We start from the raw sequence: 24,400 nt of genomic DNA, 5'->3' as shown, positions 1-24,400 counted from the left end.
CTGGTCACGGTGGGGGAGTCCTGTAACAACAGTAAAATGAGATTATATGTCTTGTTTGTTTAAATCTTTCTGACAAATGATTAACTCGACTGTTTATGAGCAGCTGGAGTTTCACCTGCACCTGTTTGTCCTCACGTGAGTCACTGGAGCAGCGTTATCATGATGACTACTCCTTATAATGTATGATAGGAATGTAGGGAAATGGACCATAAATGTTGTTATTTATAACAACAGAAACTTTAATTTAATGTCTAAACACACGTATCGAGAGGATGTAGCTGGTTCAATTAATACACCTCCTTAAAGTTAAAGTCGGTTGAGTTTGTCTGTGGTTATAGGGTCCAAGTCTGAACCAGACTGGTTTTGTCTGATGGATTTCGAGGTGAACTGGTGGTTTTGTCGTAGCTGTAAGAAGCAAGTTTTCCCACTTTCCCACCCTGAGCTGCTGCTGCTTGTCGGTACACAGAAGGTTTCCCACCAGCAGCTGACTGACAGGAGGGCAGAGGTCCAGAGTTGTCTGCAAATATAAGACTGGAAGGAGACGAGACCCCAGACGCTGAAATTAACTTCTGTTACGTCTGTGACTAAAGTAAACTGTGGAAACTGGGGCCTCTGGAAGTGCATGACAAAACCCGTGATTCTCACAGGTTCATTTAAAGTCATATTACAGATGACTGTGTCCATCCATCCAGTATATTAACCGCTGGTCACAGGAGCCTATCACCGCTGTCGTGGGGAGAGAAGCGGGGTACATGACAGTTTCTTAAAGTTCATACTATTGAGAAAAGACGTAGTTTTATATTTTAAAGGCTCAACGTTGAATGACTTGTGCACAAAGCTCTCAGGGTATCTGCACTTTGGTCAAATTGATTGAGCCAACAAACTCGTTGGTTTCAAAGAGCTTCATGAAAACTGTTTTCTCGTGGGAGCTGTCCTGTGACGTTGGCGACGTCAGAGCTGATTAGATTAAGATTAGTGGTAAATCTCAAAACGTGTTTCATGGAGCTCCAACAGCTGTTAAAAACTAATCAGTGAGTCACACCGCGGCACCGAGGGACACGTTCCTTCATCATCATGTTTACTGTGACCCACAAACACCATCATCCTCCTGCCACAGACACTTAGTGATCCTTAGACATTAGTGTCCAGTTTTCTAACTGTAGCTCAGTAGGAACCATCGGGCTCTGACTGTGTTATCGTCTTAATGAAATTATCCAAAGCATTGAATCCACAAGTCTGAACACAGCGTGTTGTAGTTTGTGGTTCGGCTGTTTAGGGAAGCAGCTAATCCTCCAGCAGCATCAGGATCTCTTCTCTCCTTCCTCTCAGCTTTTGTCAAAGAAACTTCAACAACAGAACTGTTGTAGTCGGGAATATTTAATCCTCAGAGTCTGAACCGGAGCCAAAATAAGGTCATGACATAAATTAAATACACAATAGCTCAAGTTTTACTGTCACAATACAAAAAACACTATGATTAAAACATCAGCGTGAATAATGAATATGCGAAGAGTCGTCTCTTAAGGAGAAGTAGAAGGTTTGTCTCATGCCACATTCAGACGCATATTTTCTTGTCGTGTTCTTGCAAACCAGCCCAGTTTGCTGTGTTCCATTAATCGTGCTGCTGGAGAAGCCCGATCCTGCTCTTTCCCTGCTGTCTGCCAGCCGTTTGAAGCCACTTCCAAGTTTGGGCCGAGCGCCAAACCCAAGTGCAACATTCACAATGTGGAATGAGAAAACCTCTCAACTGTCACATTAATTAATCACATTTTATTTCTCATGGGAACAGTGGAGCCAACTGGATGTTTGGTACTGTGTTTGTTTTTTGCTCAGGTTAATCCTGTAGGGATCAAGGATCTTAGTCTGTGTCTAAATATGCATGGAGCCTCAAAACCACAGTGCCCTTTTACTCTTGTGATTCCAGCCAAAAGTCTGAGTTTGGACCTGAAACAGTTTAATCCCACCTGCATGTGTTGAAGGAAAACTCGCAGGTAAAGGTTAAAGACAGGTCAGATGTGCTTGGTAAGGTGACCGTTCGCTGCAGCGTGCTCTGCAGGGAGCCTTTCCTGGTGTTGTCCTGCTTTCATTAGCAGTTGACTTGGCTGCTGTGTAACATTAAGCAGATCCTGTTGTGCAGCTGAGAGATTAATAACCTCCTCAGCTGTCAGCAACATGATCCGTGGTGTCGCCAACACATTCCTGTCAACCACAAATTCTCACCGACCGCCAACTCGCTCTGACAAACAGTGAACGGAGGTCGTTGTGTGTGTGTGTGTGTGTGTGTGTGTGTGTGTGTGTGTGTGTGTGTGTGTGTGTGTGTGTGTGTGTGTGTGTGTGTGTGTGTGTGTGTGTGTGTGTGAAATATGTTAACATTTCCCCCGAACAAATGGGTGTGTTCCAGTTCTGGAAGGAGGTTTGAATATATCTGTGAGGAACCTGAGGAATATCGTCTTTACTGGAACACAGAACAGCAGGACGTGTTTTCTGAGTTGGTCCTGAGCGTTAAAGCAACTTCAGAAAACACCTGCACATTGAGAAAATCAATCCTCACTAATTTAACACAGGTGTTGTCTACAGACTGTTTCCCGTGGGGCATTAAAAAGTGACGGACGTGCTTGTGTTGCTTTGGCGACACATTAAGCTACAGAGGTTTACAATTGTTTTAAATGTTCTAATGGCTTTAATTTCTTTGAGTGCTTTGAGCTCTCAGAGCCACCGTACAACTGTCAGTACGGAGGTTCAGGGCTGCCAATAATAAATAATTAAATAATTAATGATAATAATTATTAATAATTAAATGATTTAGTCATTTTAAATAAATTCAACTAAATAAATTCAAGTCTGCAAATAAAGAGACATTTTATTCATGAGTTAACGTCCTGTTGTATTCTCAAATAATTATTTAAACATTTTGTCCATAAAAAGACAGGAAACACAGGAACTAACCTCCAGGAACTCAAGGTTTTTAAACTGTGAAAAACGTTTTTTATAAGAGTTTTTTTAATCATGTAATAAAAGCTGCAGGAATCACATTTGAGAAACCAAAGAATGTTTGATTTTTTTTTCTCTGTCAGTGACTTAAGTGCCAGAAATCAGCTAAATGACCTGAAAGAAATAAAAAGAAACCTTTATTTATTTTCCTGCATGGTTTGAGTCCCTCAGTGTGTTATTGTCGGTGTTTGCTGGTGAAAACACAGAGGTGTCACATCAGCAGTTAGTTAAGGAGGAATGTTCCTCCCTGCTGACAGAGTGTCCGCCATCTGTCGTCCCGCGTGTCCCTCTGAAGACAAACGGGAGTCGAGACTTTCTGCAGGACTTTAATGACCACATGCAGGGGCAGTTGTTTTCTTCTCCACTGTTCAAACTGGCTCAGGCATTTTGTTGACCAGTTGCTGCTCGTTGCTGAGCGCCTCGCAGCATCGGCCATTTGGTGAACGCCTGCTTCAAAAGCTTTCTCCAGCAAGCTGGTGTTTTTAATCTGGGCTCAAACATCAAACCAGTAATAATAATTTAAATGTTACGCATCAGAAATTCTAGTTGAGGTTAAATCAGTTTCTCCACATTTTTAATTTATGTTTGAAACTTGAGGCCTAGATTTAGTTCTGTGCTGGTCGTCAGTGGAAATATATGGTGCGTGGTGGTTGGTGCTAGTCTATTGATCCAGCTGCAGGAACCCTTTTATCTGGTCTCCTGCTGCTGTCCTTCACAGAGAGGTCAGAGGTCAAAGATCGGGGGTTGTGCACAGAGTGGCGCCGCTCGACCTGGCGGTGTCTTCCTCGAGATCATGAGGTCAGAGGACTGAAGGTGGAATCCTAGAGGTTCAGAGCTTTTCAGATTTGATCTGTGGCGTCTTGTTTTAAACCAACAGTTTAAATATTCAGTTTATTATAATGTACGTTCAAATTGCCACCTTTTAAAAGCTGTAGTTAGTTATTGGTTTAGTTCTTATTATTAATACTAATTACACAAACACACAATGAGGATCCATTGATGCGTTTTGGATATTGAGATTTTGAATCTACAGCCACCATCTGTTGCATTAACACTGTGTAAATGAAGGTCATCACTGAGTTTCAGTTCTGTGTTCTGTGCTCGACGGTCTGTCTGAGCAGACCCACGGTGAACCTGCTGATCCTCATGAGGCGTGTTGAGGTTACGGGATGGTGTGAGCTGCTCGCCGTCACCGTGCAGGAAGAGTCAATAAGTGTGTGTTGACTCAGCAGATGTGTCATCGACTCGGTCATGTGCTGTCAAACTTTTGTGGATCAGAACAAAGACACGAAAACGGAGTTAATGGAAGTCGTTTATGTCTTAGCATCAGGTTTAAACTTGTTTCTCTCTTTATAAATGGAGTATTTGTTGCCCCCCCCCCTCGTCTGTCCCTCAGGTCTGGACGACTGCCTGCAGCAGTACATCCCATCGTTCCAGCTGCAGCAGGTGGACGGTGAGAAGCTGCTCAGGATGTCCCACCAGGAGCTGCTGTCTCTGGGTGTGTCGCGGGTTGGACATCAGGAGCTGGTGCTGGAGGCCGTGGACCTGCTCTGTGCTTTGGTTAGTAACCTTCAACCGGGTCTTTGTCTTTTCACGTGAAATCAGTAGAATACAAAACTCCACACATATAAATAAGAGTATTATTCTAATCTTCTAGTCTCACGTTCACAGGTCTGATTCTATTTCACGTTGTCCTCGACCTCTCTAGTCTCATTCAGCCACTCGTTAGTAGCTGTGGTTGTTTGTATTTGCTCTGGTTGTGACTGAATCTGCCAACAGACGCTTCTTTGTGACGTTGTCACTGACGTTAATGTGTTTGACGAAGGTGTTTTATAGAGAAATACTGTGACAGGACTTGGCTTAGACGGGGTGGACAGTTTCTGTCCAGTCTAGTGCTCTCATGGCCTCACCTGACGTGGTTTTACTGAACAGTCTGCAACGAACAAAGACACTGAGCTCTCAGGACTTTTAATGAAGGAAACTAAAAACTGTTTCTGTGGACAGAGCATTTAGAGCCGGTGTTCCCTCCTTCCCTCACTGTAAATACTGCAGTTTGATAAGTGCACTAGTACATTTCTTAGGACGAGCGTCTTGTCCTCTCCTCCATAGTAAACGTGTTCCTCTGTTGCACTCGAGCCGTGAAGCCGCCTCCATTTCCATGACACGGCTGAACCACTGATAGCGGTGGTTTTTACTGGGTCTGGTTCTCATGCTGCAGAATGTGCTGATGTAAATAAAATGCACTCTGTTAAATCTTTATCAGATCTGGCAAAACAGCCACGCTGCTGGTTTTAATGCTTTACACTGTAAAAATGTTGCTGTGAGTACAGTAGGTTTTAAATTCTTACAGAAAGTCACAAAACAAACATCAAAGAATAAGAATTAATATTTAGGAACTAAATCATTTCAAACTAATTAATAATGTTGAAATGTCTCAAACCAGAGTTTCAGTGATTGATAATTATAGAATCATATGGAAATAAATAAACATATAAATATTGAACTGAAACTTTCTATAACAGGAGCAAAACGTTCTTTTCAACCAACAAACTCATTGTGTGTTAGAAACAGTGAAAGTGTTGCGCTGCAGACAAGAGCCCCTCAGTCAGCTGTTTACGAGCCGACGAGTCTGTGTCACAGTGAAAAGAAGGATTTACAGTCGGTGCTGAGGTTTAATGGTGTAGCTCAGCTCAATAGGATCCAGAAGCCTTTTGAAAAAATGCAGCCTGACACTGACAAACAGTGACGATAAAAGGCCTCTGACCACAGCACGGAGACACGAGAACGACTGTTTCATTATTTATTATTATTCCAGAGCAGCTAAACTCAGATTATCTGAGTGTAACTGTAACTGGACGTATGAGTTTTTTAATCAGTGAGTCAAAGAAATGTGCTAATGGGATGAAAAAGGTTTGTGATGTGACTCAGCTTGTTGGAACTAAAATAGTCACATTATCTTGAAGTGGGACAGATAGCTCTGCTAACTGTGTTTTCATTGTAATGGTAATGATAGGAAGAGGGAGCAGAACCTGGTGTGGACGTTCCTCATTCAGCAGCAGTTCACACAGAACAAAGCTGTTTTCTGACTTTAGATGGAGGAGGTGAGAAGACGTCTCACGTGGAAAACAGCTGTTGTTCAGGGGTGAAAACTGCAACTACAGACAGACATTGTTCAGACCGCGTCCTTCAAGAGTTAACGTGTGAAAACGTCATAAGATAATATCGTACCTGTGCAGATTTAAAATCCAGTGACTTTTTGGGACTTTTAGGTCATTTCTCCTACATCTCTGACTCCATTTTATTTTCTACAGAGTTCAGTAGTTGTACCACAAGTTCGGATTCATAAAATACTCATGTTAGAACATCTGTAGCACTGGAGAGAGATCGCAGGTTTGAAGTCGGCAAAGCTGTGTTGAAAACATGTGATGTCCTGTAATTTCCATCTAATGAGGACTCATCGATGCACATGTTGCTGTCAAACTGTCAGTTAGATCTAACGAGCAGAGTCGTGGTGAAGTAGATCAGCTGAATTTGAGTGAATGCTCGTCGCTCCATATCTTTCTCTTTCTTTTTCTTTGTCTTTGACACATTATTTAAATGAAATCTAAATTATAGAGACTCCAGTTCACTGTGTCTGAGTGAGGCTGATGTTTGTAAGAGTGAGTTTTCCTGAGACTGAATTGAAGGTTAAGTGACGTGTTGTGATATATTTGTGGGGCAGAGCTAAGTTTACAGCTCTCTGGTGTGGAGCAGGAAACAGATGTGACCCACCCACCTGTCAGAGAGACCCCACACCCTTCCCCTGACACACACACACACACACACACACACATTCAAACACAGTGTAGAGCAGGTAGAGCAAGACTCACTTTCCATCTGCTGTTAGTTCATCAGCCCTAAATACATTTTTATTTAACTTGCATTGTCTTAGATCTCCACCTCATGTATTACAACATCCTCTCTACTCACAATATGGTAGAAGGCAGGAGGTGTTATCTCAGAACCAGAGGCCTTACAAAGTCAGATTAAAACTTTAGGCTTTAACTTTCACGTACATCATAGTCAGACTGAATCCTTCATATTAAAGATTAAATCTGTTGAAGACCTGTAGAGGAGCTTCAGTGCAGCTGCTGCAGGTCTTCAGTTTTTAAATACTGTTGCTGTTTAGTAGTTATTGTAAGTGAAGGTGAACTGAAGCTGGGTTAAATTAACACGTTCATTCCGCTCAGTCGAACTCCAACAAAGGTCTAACTTCATCGAGGTGATTGACACGTCTTCTGCTGAGCTCGTGTTACTTCAAACGTGATTTGATAGTCGACCTCAGACATGATTTTAACTCTCCGTCATGTGTCATTTTAGTTAAAGTGCATTTTTAAATGTTTTACCAGTGCAGTCAGTCGACAGGTGGAATGTCAGTTTGGCTGCAGATGTTTTCATTGGCTCTGAGCGTCTCAACGCCTCAAACATCTGAGCAGCCTCAGGCGAGCCAGCGTGTTCCCTCAGTCAGCTGACAGAGAAGACGACTGAAAGGTTCAGTTCAGATCTGTGGAGACGAGTAGAAACGTATGTGAACATCAGCAGTTGTTCATTGATAAATTCCCTTTGGTTCCTCTGCAGCAGCTTTTTCCGACTTTTACTTATTTAACAAATAGAACTAATTTAGTTTTTGTTCATTTTACCACAGAGTCTTTTGATTTGTTAATTTTGCATTAATCATTGTTAATTGTCTGTTTTGGTTTGGAATGAAGTGAAGTTGACGTGGTGGAGTTTTAATTAATCACATGACTGGTTGGGAGGAATGTGTGTGTGTGTGTGTGTTTTGTGGGATGAGTTATTGAAGGTCTTGGGTCACGAGGACCTGTTAACTCCTTCCCTTGGAGTGTTTTATGATTGTAGTTTTAGTTTTTCTTACTAACTTTAATTATTATAAAATCAAATAAATAATCTTAACACAAAAATCAGGATGGGAGGCGTCTAACCAGCTCTAACATACAACATCTCTTCCTCTTTATGATGTTCAATATGTTTAAAATGTTATTTCCAGAACTACGGAGTGGAGTCGGACAACCTGAAGACTCTGGTGGGCAAGATGAGGGCAGCGCACCACGGTTTGAACAGCGCTGTGTCGCAGCGCAGGAAGAACCCCTCCTATCACAACAAGAACTCCCATCAACCCTCCAACGAATTCCTGACGGCCGTGGTCGAGCTGATCGGAGCCGCCAAGAGTCTGTTGGGCTGGCTGGACAGGTAGACGCAAGCACACTCTGCACACACAGCTGAGCTGGATACAGGTGTGAACAGTCTGTGTCTCGTCCCCACATCATCTTTAAGAACTTTATTACGTGTGTCAGTCAGTCAGTGTGTGACGCAGGTTAGAACACGGCTCCCTCGTGTTTTTACCATCACGAACCTTTGATTCCACTAATCTCATATTGTTATTCAGCAGCAGCTGCCAAATAGTGGCCAAATGTGCTAAAGCTGAGTTTTCCCTTTTATAACTGACATTAAATTTACATTTTTATTTACTGTACTAGTGCAGGTGACAGCTTGTGTAGCTGCGACTACATGTTTGTAATAAAGCTCAAAGGCTGAATCGAGATACATGAAAAACATCAATTAGTGGAAACTCGACATGTTTACAACCAGGAAATGAGACGAGCAGCAGGAGATGTGACATGTGGATCAGTAAATATCTTATTAACAGCCACAATAACATCTGGAGCCTTTTAGGCTTCAGCTTCACTCACGACTTGTGGTCAGATCTGATGAACTTTAACTTTGGACGTGATGTTTTTCTGCAGCGTTCAGATTCCTGAAGTTCACCAGTGAAGGTTTATTCAGTTGTACAGCAGCGTTACTCTCTGACGCTTCTCCCCCTTAAAAAAGCTTCTTTGACAAGCGGAGACTTGCAGTGAGCACATCGACCCCACACTGATATAATCTGATGAGGTGAAAGCAGCGGTCAGCTTCGTTCAAAAGAAGACGTCTGCTAGAAATCGTGTCAAATAAACTCATCAGGATTCTTCTGATGCTGCCAGGTTTAGTGAGGTCACACGTTATGAGAACGGATACAGATTTACCACCTGAACGCTTTGAACTCTTTAATGAAAAGTCGATTTCCACTCGACGATAACGAATCGTTTTCTCTCGTTCCAGGACTCCACTGACGAGCGCCAACGACTTCACCTCCACCAAAAGCAGGATCATCCAGCTCTGTCTGGAGCTCACCTCCACCGTCCAGAAGGTCAGTGGAGACTCGTGTCACGTCGAAAACACCTTTTCTACCTGGGAACGTTCCAGCTTTATGAGATCTGAACTCTCTGTTTTCTGTGTGAAGCTGCTGTAGAAGAGGGAGGAGGTCGTGAACTGAATGAAACTCTTCACATCGAGTTTCTGTTTATTTTGAAGAGTTTGCACCAGACAGCAGCTGTTGACACGTCCAAAGTCCTTTAGATGATAAATCTGTTGAACATCAGCAAAACAAGCAACAACAGGACGTCGTTACTATACAGGGATTTAATAATCGTTTCCCTATAAATCCCCAAACTTTAAGATCTGTGCTGGAAATGAAAATAAAACTAGATACACAGCTGAGATGGAACCAGTTCAACAGCACCGGGAAATGTTAAATACATCGTCAGCGTCTTCCTGGAAACACTCACAGACATGTTACAGAAAAGAAACCGTAGTAGTGAATGAGCTGTGATCAGATGTGAACAGTCCGCGATGGAGATGATGATGATGATGTCATTTAATTTCCTTTCTCTCAAATCTAAGCCTGTTGTTCCTGCAGCAGAAATCTTTCCTCACAAATACTCTAGAGTTTAATTTGCAGCAGCCAGCTGTTAATGCACTGCTACCACTATGATTTGAAGAATCCCAGTTGAATGTCCAGTTGGATATAGTTTGCACTGCGTCACTTCCCTACGTGTGACTGCAGAGTTTTGTGCAGCGTTGAGGCGTCGCCCTGCTGCGCTGTCATGCAATCATCCTGTCAGCTTGTTTACAGGGAGCAGTTATTTCACCAACCACAGGAAGAATCTTGTGTCTCTGGGAGGCGTTCGCCATCCCTCCCTCTGGTTTCACTCTGCTGCAGGCTGTCATTTCTCAAATATTTGTTTTCCCGCTGATGCTTTTAGTTTTTTTTTCTCCCATCCCGTCTCACAATTCTACAAACAAACGGTATCATGAAAACTGAGAAAACGGCCTCGTAGAACGTGTTTTACCTACAGTTTGTTTCTGTTTGTCTGGATATTAAATGTGATGCATATTTGTGTTGGTTTGGGACGATTCCTGATCAATTACTCTCTGAATTTCCTATTTTACCTTTTAAATGTACATTTCTGCCTATAAAGAAGCAGTCAAAGATTGTTTGTGAGAGAAGACGCTTCACTCTGTAACACTGCTGCACAGCCTCATTGTGTATTGATTGATACTGTAGTTCCAGAAAATCTAGTGGAGTGATGCATCTTCATTATAGAGGATCTCATTGTGTGAATTTGAGAAGTTAAGTTTGGTAATTTTTTTATTATATTCTGCTTCTAAATTTCAGATTTTTAATCCAAGGTTGCTTTAAAAAAAATAAGATTATTTTAATATGAAGTAGGATACATCAATGTGCAGTTACCATGACGATCTGGCCTAATTTAAAGAAAGCGAGCTGCGTGACACTGGAAATCATGAGCTAAGCCTAAAGTTATCTGGATAACGTGTTAATGTCGCCTTGTGTCCGATGACCTCTGTCTTCAGTGAAAGCCACAGCCCCGAGCGTCTATTTCCGTCAGTCGAGACTCTGAGGTGATGTTATTCTGAACAATCTTGTTTGTAAAGAGGAATCACTAAAACAGTCTGTGGGGTCAAAGTTTATTCTTGTGACTTTCGTTTCCTCATTTTCATGGATTATTTGCTGCAGTCGGAGTCTTTTCAGCTGATGCTGTTTGCTGCTTTAGGAAGTTAAGATATTTCATGTGTTCTAACTGAGGGATGTCGCTGACTCCGTGCGTCTCTTTAATTACAGGACTGTACTGTTTATGAGATGGAGGAGAAGATTCTGGAAGTGGTGAGTACCGCTTCTGCTTTTTCAGGTTTTTTTTTTTGTCTGGTTTTGATGCAGGAAGACGCTAAAACACAAACACACGTTTCCTTTTCCTGTCTTGTTCGGAGTGGCCCGCGGTGTTCAGTATGTGTGTGTAGCTGCAGGTTTGTTTATTCAGCTCAGGAGCATCCACTTCCTGTCTTAGATAACACTTCCTGTTGGTTGGTCAGTTGTTCCCAGAATCAGCTGATGGTCATTCACTTTCCAAACCAACCAAGGAGGAAAAATCACAAATAGAGACACAGTGGACGGAGCCCTGAGAACCAAAACTGTGGAGTTAGATGGATTTACTGGATTTTATTGGTTCCTATCACAGAAAGCTGCACGGTTCAGTGGAAACAGAAGGAATATGACTAATTGACTTTCCACAGATGCATGTTTTCCTGGTTTACTAGTAAATTCCTGCTGGTTTGAGTTTTCCCGATCACCTCCCTCATGCCCGTGACGTCCGACCCCCTGCTGTGCTTCAGGCTTTAGTGTCTAGTCAGTGTAATGACAACGTGAGACTGTGTTCAGCTTGTATAGACCTCAGGCTCCAAGAAGACAGACTAAAACTATAACACTGAAACATCTTTGTGTCCTGTTCTGATGTTTCTGAGGTTTATTGGTCTAATTTACATTTTCCACCATTAACGGAGGTGTCAAAGGTCACAGGTCAAACAGCTTTAGTGCTTCACAGCAGGTAGTGATTCAGCATTTTCAGCTCATCAGAGTGAAATGAGACCAACATAGTACCAAAAGTCTGTGCTCAGTAAAGAGCTGTTTTCTATTTTTAACATTTTCTGTCTTTAAACTTATCCCAGAAATAAAACTAATTTAGTGGTTGTGGAGAAGTTAGTGGAGCAGGGTCAGTGGTTTGACCCCTGGCACCTCCGGGCCACATGTTGAATAGAGCCGTTTTATATTTTAGCACCAAAACGTTTTTCACTGAGTCTAAAGAAACTTTTGAAGAAATTCCCTCACATGGATGGATGAAGGGTCGACCTGTAATTTAACCCCGTTAGGGTCACAGGCACAAAGAGGCGAGGACCCAAACGCACGACGTAGGCAGGCTGGAGTAGTGAACGTTGTTTAATGACAGAGGCAGGTAGGCAAAGCTGGCAGGAGAATCCAAACTAAAGACAAACGGCAGAAACTAAAGGCGACTGCACACGTGGAAGACTATCATACATAAAATGTACTAGAAATAGTTCAGAGAGTTCTTAGAGAAGAACCGGAGACAGGAGAGATCTTCTTCAGCAGAGACGACAGACTGACAGGGAGGCAGCGGAGTGGAGTGGTTTATGTAGTGATGAGGTGGAGCTAACAAGACACAGGTGAACCAGATGAGGGTTAATGCAGTGCGGTGAACATGCAGGAGGAGGGTAGTATCTGAAACGAATAGGGGACATGAACAAAGGAAATGTGCAGAAAACGATGACAATAAGTACAAAAAACGATATAATCAAAGCCAGAAGAGGATTCATTTAAAAATGTCTGTAACTTAACATTAAGATAGTACAGCTTTAGGTTCTTTACTGGAGTAAATGTAATAAGCATATAGGCTAAAATGCCCTATAACTGCAAAATTACAAATAAGAAAACTGTCATAAATCTACAAGTCAAGTGAAATACTAATGTGTGGGGTTCACATGACTGTGACAGTTCAGATTTTAAATCACTTGTTTGTTCTGACCAACGGTGTAAAACACAAAAAACTACAACATAAAACGTAATAAATCCTCTGAACCTGCAACCATCAGTAATTTGGACCAATAATCAATCATCAACATTCATTTTATTAATGAAAGTAATTTACTTTGAATATGTTGTTGTGTGTTTCAGTCACAAGCTCTAAACGCTATCTGTGAAAAGACCGTCCAGGAGACGTCGGACCCGTCTAAGACGGAGATGGCGTGTCTGGAGGAGGTTCAGATCACCAACATCAAGCCTGGAGAGGGACTGGTGAGCTCAGAAAACTGTGTTAATTCAAAGACACAATACAAAACAGGACAGACGTCATCGTTTACATTCACACCATTCCTAGTACCGAGCTATAGGAAAACCCCCATTTAGCCCGACTTCCCCTGGGAAACACAAACAGGTATTTAAGTTCTGCACCATGAACCACAAACAGAAACAGAAACAGAGCCAAAAAGGAAAACCCCAGCCACCGAGTCAGCCGGTGAAACCACAGGTTTATTCATAAAGACGATTCACATGTACTTATACTGTAGTTCTTCAAATGTGTTTAATGTTCCAGGGAATTTACATCAAATCCACCTACGACGGACTTCACGTCATCACAGGAACAACAGAGAATGTAAGTGTGCGGTCTGGCTCTGATCCTCAGTCATTTAAACTAATGACCTGTTTGTTTTTTGAGACACTTTCAAGGCGTCAGGACATTTTTCAGACACGTGATAAAGATCTTTAAATGTAGAGGACACGTTAACGTGTTGTGTACTGACTCATACTGACAGTTTCCCATTAAACAAGAGTAAAACGCTGATTCTTCGGTTGTGTTTCAGTCTCCTGCAGATAAAACCCAGAGAATTCACGCTGGAGATGAAGTTATTCAAGTCAACCAGCAAACAGTGGTGAGTGGAACCTAAATGAATTCATACCTGACTCTTTTCTTTTCCTTTTACCTTCATTTGTATTTTTTAGCACACAGACTGTAAAGATGTAAAGAAAATGCTTAAGTTATGACGTTGTTTATGACGATGTTTACAGTTTTACTTCGCTCTAGCGCCCTCTAGAGGCTGCAGGGTTTCTTAGACCTCAGGTTTCTGGTCTGTGATTGGTTCAGGTGGGCTGGCAGCTGAAGCACCTGGTGGAGAAGCTGAGGGGGGAGTCTGGAAGCGTCACCCTGGTGGTGAAGAAGAGGCCGTCCGGGACGTTCGGCGGCTTCGCACCTGCTCCTCTGAAAAACCTGCGCTGGAGGCCGCCGCTCGTACAGGTGAGCGCTCGGATCCAGACAACGAATGCAGACGTCTCCACGCTGAACTGAAACCAGGTGTAGGGACGCGGAACCGTCTTCTTTGTCATCACAGTTTTTAGTTTGCTCTGATTCTGTTTGTGAGCGATCCGACGTGAAAACACAGCATCCGCTCAGTCTGCTGCTCCTCTGAGGTGTGTGGGGGAACAATGGAGGCCTTCTCTGTTTTTCCTGGAAAAACGTCAGACGGCATTGATGTGAGGCTCCTTTGGAAGATGACTCATAAGTTACTCCACAATGTGACAATCCCGAATTCTCCACAGCGCCTTCGGGGGTTTTGTGTTGACGGAGGTTCAGGATGTGTGTGTTTGGAGGAGATAGGATCTTAAATGCCAGCTAACAGCTCGGTTTATGAGTTCACCCTCTAATCTCAGCCGTCAAAGCAATCCCTACCTCACCGACACTTACATCATTCAGTTCAGAGGTCGTAGGAAACAACACCTACATCTCCAGCGTTGACGCTCAGCCCATTCTGTACATTCACATTTTGGAGATGTCCCCTTTTGTATTCATTGTGTTTTTTGACAGTAAGTCTAGTGATAGAATTACTTATCTGGAAGTTAAGAGGAATAGAAACACAGGAACACAGAAGCTCTTGAGTTGAGGAAGGAAACCGAAGAGCTTCATGTGCTGTTTTCATCTCACTGTTGTTTTGTGACAAACGCCATTAATCTGCATCAACAGCTCCTCCACAGTGATGATTAGTGGAATAGTTCTGTTTGTCTTTTTAATTATAGACCTCTCAGGGAGCTCCCGTTAGGGAGATGTACAGATCTCGACAGCCAGAAACCTCAGATGCTTCGGGGCAGAGAAGGAAGACGACCATATTGGATTTGTACATCCCTCCTCCACCTGCAGCACCATACGAACCGCTGTGAGTGTCAGACTGATCCAACACATCCACCTGGAGACGGTTAATTACCCTGAAACAGCAGAAGCTTCAGTTTTAAAGTTCTACTTTTTAATTCTGGTTCTGTTCCTCTGCAGAGACGGGAACGTGGCTCCGGCTGTAAAAATGAGGCCAAAGTCTCCGAACTCATGTCTGGACTCGGATTCACGTCAACGCTTCACTTTTGCAGACGACAACAGGACAACTGTGAACTCTTCTTCTGAAGTGAACCAGCCGGGGCCTGTCCGCCTGCGACAGCGGCCTTCTGCCCGCTGTAAGAGCAAACACACACATATTATCTCATCTTTATATACTGTCACTTAAGAGGTTAAGAAGTTAGGACCAGAAAATCTGTTGTTCTCCAGAACTTGAAACATCTAAAACCTGAAGGAAAAACTTCAGTAGGCAGTGAGCTAGCAGTTTCCCTTTGTTTCCATTCTTTGTGCTAAGCTAAGCTAACCACCCATTTACTGTGCAGATATAAGAGTGGTTTCACTCTGTAGCAGGTTTTTAATCCTAATGTCTGGACTGGCTTTGCAGGTAAACCTCGACCTGTTTCCATGCCGGTGGAGGCGTTTTCAGGTGTGCCCGACCCGTCCTCCAGGCCTGGGGCTAAAGGAAGGAAAGGTAAACTCCACCTGTCCAGCTGAACCAGACGTAGTAGAGCACCTGTAATCTTATCAGTAACAGCCTCCCGTCCGCCTTATTAACAGTTGAGAACAAACCACAGCAGGGCGAACTGCGTGCTTGGAATTTTTATCTCGTCGATTATTAACCCAGAGAGCTGATGCTGCATCGACTGTGCTGATTTCACCTTGATGAACAAACTGGACGTTGGTGGTTTGATCGAGATAAGAAGCTATTAATGGATTTTCAAGTCAGAACAGTTAAATAAAGACGCATTAAGAAGGGGGGGCCGTTCCTCTGAGGCAGTCTAAAGTGAGTCTAAAGGGTTGAACTGGATGTAGTGCTGTATGAAGCTGCAGCATTTCACTGTTCTGTTTTTTAGTTGTGTGCTAACTTTGTGACTTTTAGTAGTTGTGTATGATGAGACTGGAAAATCCCTGCATGAACAGAGGGGGAGGCCTCAGACACAATCTTTCTCCAGTGCATCATGCTGCTGTTTCATCTATCCATGACCTATTTCTGGGTGTGGGAAGGAGTGTAGGGAGAGTCCAGAGTGAACTTTCCAACCCACCATCAAAATAATAACTTAACTTTTTGTGTTCCTGAGCTAAAGATTTTACAATTGGGTTTCTAAACTCAGATGACCTACACTCTGTACAGTCCCTGAATGCCCCGCAACACTGTTTTTACTTTAAACCAGAGAAAAAAGCAAATGGTGAGAGCAAATATTCATCCTAATCACTAGTTGAGCAGGCGAGAGACTCAGACTGAAGAAGCTGCTTGGACGAGTAGTGAAACGTCCATTTGTGTTGTTAACTGTGATGAGAAGTGTAACAGAGTTCTCCTACTCACCTCCTGAACAGGGCAGAACATATTGCACAAATACCTGAGTAATGAGGGGATCAGCACGATCATAGAGGAGGAGCCGTGCTTCCCTTTGCCGTACCGAGGACACCCGTCTGTCCGCGGTGTCGACCACATCAGAGGCAGCCAGTGCTTCATCAGTGCCGACCTGCACAACAGCGCCACCATCCCCTACCACGATGCGGCGACCAAAAAGTCTGCTGCCTCCACCTCTGCTGCTGTTTCTCCACCTCAGGCTAAACAGTCTACGTCGCTGCTCAGCGGCTGGCTGGCTCGTCTCAGGCTGCTCAGTCACTGACAGAGGTCCATCTGGAAAAGACCAGTTTATTCTCATCCTGACACTGATTCTCAGGACCTCTGCTTTTACATATCTAAGAAGTCAGTTGTGGCTTTCAGCAGACTTAAAAACATGGTTTAAAGAAACTCATTGGAATTACAAGCTCCTGACGTATCACACCACAATCCCAGTTATAATTTAGTTTTCTAAACTGGGAACCAGTTCACGACGCGATGGACGCTCGGCTGCAGTTCGTCTGGTTGTTCAACAGACTGAACGAAAGCATGGACGACGTATCGGTGACAGCACTCACAGTATTTCAGTATTTTTGGGCCTGGAGTTGGAGTTTACCACCTGCATCAGTCTCTGGAACTGGAAAACCTGTAGACTGGACACATTCACTCTTATCAAGACAAGCTCACTTTTAAAAGCCTTCATATGTTTGTATTGAATACATTTGTGTATCTGGAGAGTATTTGGATATTTTAAATAAAGGTCTTAAAAGTATTTAGACCCAGGTAAATGTTTGTTCCAGAATGTGAACCAGTGTCCAGAAACCAGTTAACACACGTAAACATGAAATGACTGGACTTCAAACTCTAATGGAACTTAAACCTTCAACATTTACATTTCATTTAATTTTGGGCTAAAAAAATCACGAGTGCCTCTAATCTGTGCGTATGTCGCTCTGAATCTACTGAAACGAAGCTGGTTTTTATTTTCAGTAGATTTTGGTTTATTGCTCAGATTAAATCATGAATTATTTCTGTGACAATAACGTCTAAACAAACTGTTTTGTATTCCTAGTTTTAAGGTGAAGTATTTCTCAGTCTCAGGAGCTGTTGGTGCCTGTTGTGTAAATAATGTAGGTTTTAGAGATTAAATAATAAGATGATTAATAAATATAAGTATAAGTAGGTAAGTAATGGTCAGAATCATCAGACCCCTTTATGAAGTCAAATAAAAATAACTTCAGTGTTTGTAGTTAAATTGTTTCCAAAAGACCAAATCTTTACTCTGCTGTGATTAAGATATTATGTTTTGTTTTTCATGGTCACCTCAAAGCTGACGATGATGAAGAGTCGGAGGATTCTTATCACCTCCTCTGACTCATTTTCTCTCCCAAGTTGTTGAAATCTTTCTTCTTTCAACAGAATCCAGACTTTGTCTCTTGCCGTTCTTCACCCTTAACCTGAGCATCTATCTTCTTCAATGCTGATTGATGCTCAGGTGTGTTTTGAAAGCAAAAAATCTAAATCACGTTGGGACAAATGATTTTTAGCCTTTTCATTTTTGTTTCTTGTTTCAGTTCAGTAGAATATCTTAATCAAACTTCTTTTGGAAGCAGTTAAGCTATAAACACTTTGGTTCAGGCTCATTTCCCTGGAAACGTTAGAGGTTTGGTTTGATTTCATAAAGCGGGGTAATAATATTGACTGTGTTGGAACAGCAAGGTCAACGTCTTTGTTGTTACTCCACGCTGAAGACAAATGAGTTTAAGATCAAAAGATGGACACGAGATGAACGTTCAGAGTTTCAGATTTAATTTGATGCTACATACACAACACATATAACAACAGAGAGCAGTAGCACCTTTTTAAATTAGGATGAATCTCCTCTAAATTACTTTAGATGCATTTCTTTGTAAATTAGCAGAAAAAAGGTTTCTATAGACCTTTGGATCCTTTCTGCTGCTATCACCTTCAGTCATCAAGCCTCAGCTGTGATAGTACAGAGACAGTGCTCCATACTAACCCTTTCCATCACTTTGGTTCTAACATTTCTAACCTGGTTTTTGGATTCTTGTGGTATGTACAGTATGTTGTTCTGAGTTTTTTGTATTTTCTTCACATCTCTCTGTGTTTCTGTCATCAGCTGTTGTTGTTTTCCTCGACTGACCTGTTCTGTGTGTTGCTCAGTACACCAGTGATTTGTTTCTTTTTTAAGAGTTGGCTGTGCCTGGTGTTTCTACAATGCTTTTCAGAGTAAAACATCTCATCTTTTTTCCTTGGGCAGCTCTTTGGTTTTCATGTCTGACCATACTTTATAACAACAAATACAGTCTTTACAGGTTAAACCCAAAGCTAACACCAAGAGTAGTCATGTAGAGGTGTTTATAGTTTGGAAATCAGTCTCATGGGACACCCCCGGGTAACAAGAACCAATTATTAGTCACATGTTATTAGTCACAGTACTTTTTGTTCATCTAACATTCAGTAATATAAAAGGTGCTGTGTTGTCTGTTGCATCAAATACAAGTTCAAAATCTGACATCTCATCAGTCTTTCATCTCATATCCATATCTGTGTTGTCAATCCAATACTTTTGGATGTGACTGTTCAAGAGCGTTACTGTTACACAGCAAGTTTCACACAGGTGTTGTTACAGTAATAAACTAATATAATGTATTTATTTCAAAATGTTTTAACAAAGTGCATTAACAGTCAAAAAGGAACATGGTTAATAACATTAACACATTTACCAGCAGGAAGCAGATGTTAGTTAGAGTTGTTACTGTTTTTGTGGTTGTTATGAATTAAAACCAAATTATGTCTTCCTCAAACAATACATAATGTAAAAAACTTGAAAAAGGATATTGAAGTGTTTAAATTAGAGTGAAGCTAAAGAAAACATGGAACTTCACAGCAGCTAACGAAGCTGATGTATCAAACCAAAGACTAAATGTTCCCAAATTCAAATATCAAACATATAGTTGTTCATTTTTAAATCCACTGCTGCTGTAATTTGTAGTCTGCAGACTGCTGTAGTCGTCGGCAGATACTTTGCTGTAGCTCTGCTGCAAATTGCTTAAAACTTCAGGTAAAACTGGTCCTTAGTATTTCAGGGGTATTTTACTGCACTCTTAAAATAAATATCAGTGGTTCTTCTAAAGGTTCTTTTGAAGAACTCCTGCATTTGAGGTTTTGATGATTAAAAGGAGTTCCTCAAGGAAACAGTGTGGGACCCCTGGTGTTTACAATTTAAGGTATTCTTTAAGGTTCCTGAAAGATTTTTTGACTTTAGTAAAGAATAATTCTGGTTCATGTTCGGTGCCTTCGTACTAACACACATTATGCAAGAGCTATGACGCTTGTACAAAACATTATCAGAGTGTGACAAAGTGTAAATATCACAGAGGCGACCTTGTATTTCTTTGCTGGATATAAAATGTGTAAATGGAAAAAGGCATTTCTCTAATGTTTTGGGTTTTTGAACATAACATTTCAGATTAATGTGAGATTATGAAACTTAAATAAAAATAAATAAATAAATAAAATGCAAAATTCTTCATCTTTCAAAAAAAGTTGAATTGATAAGTAATAAGACTCTAAAGGGTTTGTCTGGTGTGACCATTAGCAGAAGAATATATTGTCTCCTGACTTCATTTCATATTGATTGATTGATTGCTTATATTGATTATAATATCTCATGCAGCTCTCTTCGATGTGAGGTTAAATGTTCCATCATGATGTTATTACTGCTTCTGGCCACAGTTTAACAAAAGTTATGCGATCTCACATTAAGAACGATAAAATTGATCACTTCTATATTGTTAAGCATTTCTGGATTTTTGAATGATCCTTTTTGTAAAACTACTGTACATTCATCGTGTTATACATCTATTTTCTCTCTATTTTCGCTTGCTCAAGTGTTTTGTAAGACTCACTTTTACTGGTTTATTCTTAAGGTGTAGTTCTGAACCAGACCTCTGCCGTGTGACGCCTCTGTGATTCTTTGCAATTTGTAAAAAAAATACAAAAATAAAATGCAGTTTCTATTAAAATATTCCAACATTTAGTTTAATCTTTTAAGTAAGAAGCCTTGAGCTGGAACAAAGATTTATTTCAGTGTAAATCACATTAAATATATATTTTTTAATCTTATAAACTTTATAAACTCTCATAAAGTTTGTTATATTTAACATAACAGAGTATTACTTACTTTACTAATGTTGAGTGTATTATATTTCTGGATATTTCTTAGCCTGTCCTCAGCCGTGCTTTAACCCCATCTACTGATGAAGACTGTGATAAAGCTCTGGAATACGTACTGTAGCTGTAGTTTGGGTTTTCGTGTGTATATTGTAATTTATCAATTTAAAACGGAATCTGAACACAAATTATACAATAATTTATACATCAGCAGGGGTCTAAAGAGTTAATACTTATGTTATAATGATACCTGTCTCATTATTAAACTTCATGTATGCACAAATGCATCCAAACTGTGAGTGAATCTATTCATTTACAGTAGGATCAGTAGGATTTTAAAGGAGAAGACTGGGAAACACTGTAGAAACTGAAGCCACGGGTCCACAGTTGAAGTCCTCAGGTTCCTTAGATGATTTTAATAATGAATAACTTTAACGCAGCTGCTATAAAACACCTAAATTCAAGTGAGAAGCATTTAACAAAACTGCTGTTGTCTCCATCTGGTGGAGAACGTTGGTTCTACTTTGATTAAAAAATGTCATTTTAGCTTTTAATGCTAACTGTATTTTTATTCCTCTAACAAACTGACTCTCCTTCATCAACAAAAGTCCGTCTCCAGATCCGCAGTTAAAATTGACAGTTTTTAATACAAACATACATGAAACAGCATTTTACTAGTTATGATGAAACAAGCCACCATTAGGATGCAATTATGACACAATGACCACAGACAGCAGACTCCTGTGTGCTAAGCATCAAGAGACAAGCTTCTGCTAAATAGATGGTAATGAAAGTAGCTGCAGAAATGTTTGACCAGCATAGAGAAGTTTGTGTGAAGAGTCTGTGAGAAACAAACGAGAGCAGAAAGATCATAAAGAACATGTGAAACAGGAAGCACGCTGAAGTCAGTGTGCCGTCTCTGTGCATGTATGTGCAAGTGTGATTTTGACTCTGTGGTCTCTTTAGGTTGTAGAAACTCTTACAGGCAGAGCTGATAAAGTCTAGTTCCTCCTCTAGTGAGCGTCACTCTGCTCAAAGTGCAGTAAACTGCCGGACGTCCAGGCTGCAGGTAAGACCTCGTTTAGGTTTTGTTTCTCTGCAGGAGCAAAAGTCAAATGTGTCTTTGATGTAGGCAGCGGAGGCACAAATTGCAACGGTAGATATTTTTAAATCAGCTTGGCACCACTAGAGGTGTAAAATGGGGGATGGTGTATTTCTGCATGTTAGATTAAACTAATGAATGACATGTAATTGATAATGATGAGTGCAACATTATTGAGATATTTCAAGCAATATAGTGAATTCAAAGTGCTTCATGGTGCAGAGGAACCGGAATAAATGCATGATAGAAGGTGGAATTCATTCTTATTTATACTTATTCTGTGTACGTACAGTATTCAGTACGATATAATGACGTAACATGCAATGAACAGTCAGCAATTATAAAGATGATCTGAATACTAAATAAGACTAAACTCTCTCACACACACACACACACACACACACTCAGCCAGATGTCACAAACCTACCAACTTCTTTTGCAATCAGTCCCAGTGCTAGAAACTAACCGTGTACATTTCCCTAAATACAGTTTTTAGCTCTTTCTACTTTACATACTAATACTCCAAAACATTTATTTGATCACTCAGACTCCTGGTGTGAAATTCACAAACCACTCAGCAACAATTAAAGTAATTTACATCTTTTTATGCGACCTCCTGATGTAAGGGAAGCTCTGAACCCTCTTCACTGCATTTAGCCGCCAACACTGTCGTATGTTTGCTGCTGCTGTGCTTCGGGTGGACGAGTCTTTGTCTCAGTGTTGTGATCACACACGTCTAATAGGACTTCTCAAGTGAGAGATCAGAACATGAACTTTAACGAGTCCAGTAACAGCTACTACATGGACCCTGTAGGACTCTGAGGCTGTTATGTGTAACTGAGCTGAGGAGTTAATGATTCACGATAGTTTTAAAAATAAAGAAGTGGATTTTAATAACAAAAAAAGTCCTAGAAACACAGCGAAAAGATTAAAGCTGTCTGCTGCTGGGTTTGTAATATACTGTGTGTGTGTGTGTGTGTGTGTGTGTATACATAAATGTTTCTAGGTCACATCAGTATGTGTGTGAATGTGGCCAGCAGAATTGAGGCCAGAGTCCTATTTAAAATGTCATCAAACACCAAAACACACAAAGGCAAACATGCAACATGAGACTAAGGTCAGAGACCGCATTAGAGGACATGCAAGTCCGAAACCAGTCTATCAGACCCACAAATAGATCCAAAGATATGGTTTAAAATCATCTCAGATCTTCAAATGGTATCGAATAGGGAAAAAGTTCCTGTCACTGCCGATTCTGTTTGTCTCAGTTTGTCTCTGTTGGTGCTAATCTTCAGATTCATTCATGGGAAAAGACCAAGCAGGAAGTCTTCAACCTTTAATTATAACATATCCTATGTGTGTTTACATATAGAAGCAACAGTAAAAGTTCTACCAGCAGTTGCTGTTTGAGATTAAACCACTGATGATCCGACAACTGACCCTAAATTATTTTAACACTTAAGAGAATCAAAAAACTGATGATTCTCAGACAAAAACTGCAGTGTCAGCCCCTTATTCCAGTAAATGTAAGTCTATTTGTGGATGTTTAAACTAGTGTCACTCAATCTAAAAAACGCATGTTGTAACATCTCAGTGTGACTTTGATGCAAACTGAGCAGATTAAACCTGTTTCACCTTCAGGTTAACTGCAGCCATGAGTCGACGGCGTATTTCCGTCAAAGACCTCGGTGTGGTGGACTGTCAGGGCTGGATGCAGCGCAAGAAGGAGGGTCGCAGCTTCCTGGGAAGTAAATGGAAAAAATACTGGTTTGTCCTGAAGAAGAGCTCCCTGTACTGGTACATCGACAAGATGGTGAGTCGCAGCAAGACTTTGGTCGACAGCCACTGAAGACATAACAGACACCATCAGACTTTATCATTGCTCTAAAAACCACTTACACCACTTAAATCTCACATGGCTCTGCTGAGGATGTTTTCAAGATTTGAACCTCGGGAAGAGAAATCATAATGTTGCAGCCCACAAGCTTCAAATGCTGCAGAGCCCTGACCTCAACCCCAACCCGCCACCTTTGTGATGAACCAGACCTCATCACGGAGCAGCGAGCGGGAACACGTCCTGCAGCTGCTTCAACACCAGCATGAATCAGTTCGGTTACTGATTTAGTCACATTTCATCCTGCAGCGAGCCCGTCTTCCCGTCCTGACCTCTGTCCCCCACAACTGTTATATTTAGGGTTTGAACATCCTGCAGCTCAGAGAGACACAACTGTCCCAAAATAACTGCAGAGATGCAAAAAGACCACAAAGTGACGAAAAGTGACCAGAAATCGATTCTAAATGACCACAAGGAGACGAGTTCACCACAGAGAGGTGAAAGGAGACACAGCCAGTAAATGACCTCAAACATGCACGAAGACCAGAAATAGACAAATGGAAACCAGGAAGAAACAGAACATGTGTAACACAGGGAGGAGCTACATGACCTCAGCCTGTCTTTGTTCTATCTACAGCTTATAAATACTAGACACTGAGGAACTAAAGTCATGTTCAGTGTTTTAGGGAGTTGGATGTTCTCTTAATAGTTTTTGTTCACGGAAATGGAAAAAAAAAAAAAAGAAACCAGATCACACTTACAGCCGATGTGTGTACAGTCCAACGCAGCACATCACACATCCTGTGACT

The 24,400-nt window shown here is 41.4% G+C and overlaps 1 protein-coding gene across 1 annotated transcript in view; it reads left to right on the top strand.

Moving 5' to 3' along the window:
* LOC113149653 (connector enhancer of kinase suppressor of ras 3-like) overlaps positions 1 to 24,400 on the top strand; it is a 33,927-nt gene that overhangs the window by 6,416 nt on the left and 3,111 nt on the right. The window contains exons 2-15 of the mRNA XM_026341868.1: positions 4,388 to 4,551; positions 8,036 to 8,238; positions 9,148 to 9,235; positions 11,009 to 11,050; positions 12,911 to 13,030; positions 13,329 to 13,388; positions 13,597 to 13,665; positions 13,878 to 14,027; positions 14,804 to 14,940; positions 15,054 to 15,229; positions 15,496 to 15,582; positions 16,446 to 16,741; positions 21,702 to 21,724; positions 23,399 to 23,570. Coding sequence (XP_026197653.1) covers positions 4,388 to 4,551; positions 8,036 to 8,238; positions 9,148 to 9,235; positions 11,009 to 11,050; positions 12,911 to 13,030; positions 13,329 to 13,388; positions 13,597 to 13,665; positions 13,878 to 14,027; positions 14,804 to 14,940; positions 15,054 to 15,229; positions 15,496 to 15,582; positions 16,446 to 16,741; positions 21,702 to 21,724; positions 23,399 to 23,570 — 1,787 coding nt within the window. The remainder of the gene's footprint in view (positions 1 to 4,387; positions 4,552 to 8,035; positions 8,239 to 9,147; positions 9,236 to 11,008; positions 11,051 to 12,910; positions 13,031 to 13,328; positions 13,389 to 13,596; positions 13,666 to 13,877; positions 14,028 to 14,803; positions 14,941 to 15,053; positions 15,230 to 15,495; positions 15,583 to 16,445; positions 16,742 to 21,701; positions 21,725 to 23,398; positions 23,571 to 24,400) is intronic.

Source organism: Anabas testudineus, chromosome 24 (assembly GCF_900324465.2).
Source record: "Anabas testudineus chromosome 24, fAnaTes1.2, whole genome shotgun sequence".
NCBI lineage: Eukaryota > Metazoa > Chordata > Actinopteri > Anabantiformes > Anabantidae > Anabas > Anabas testudineus.
Note: the sequence above shows the minus strand (reverse complement) of the source record. Positions and strands in the feature narration are given on the sequence as shown.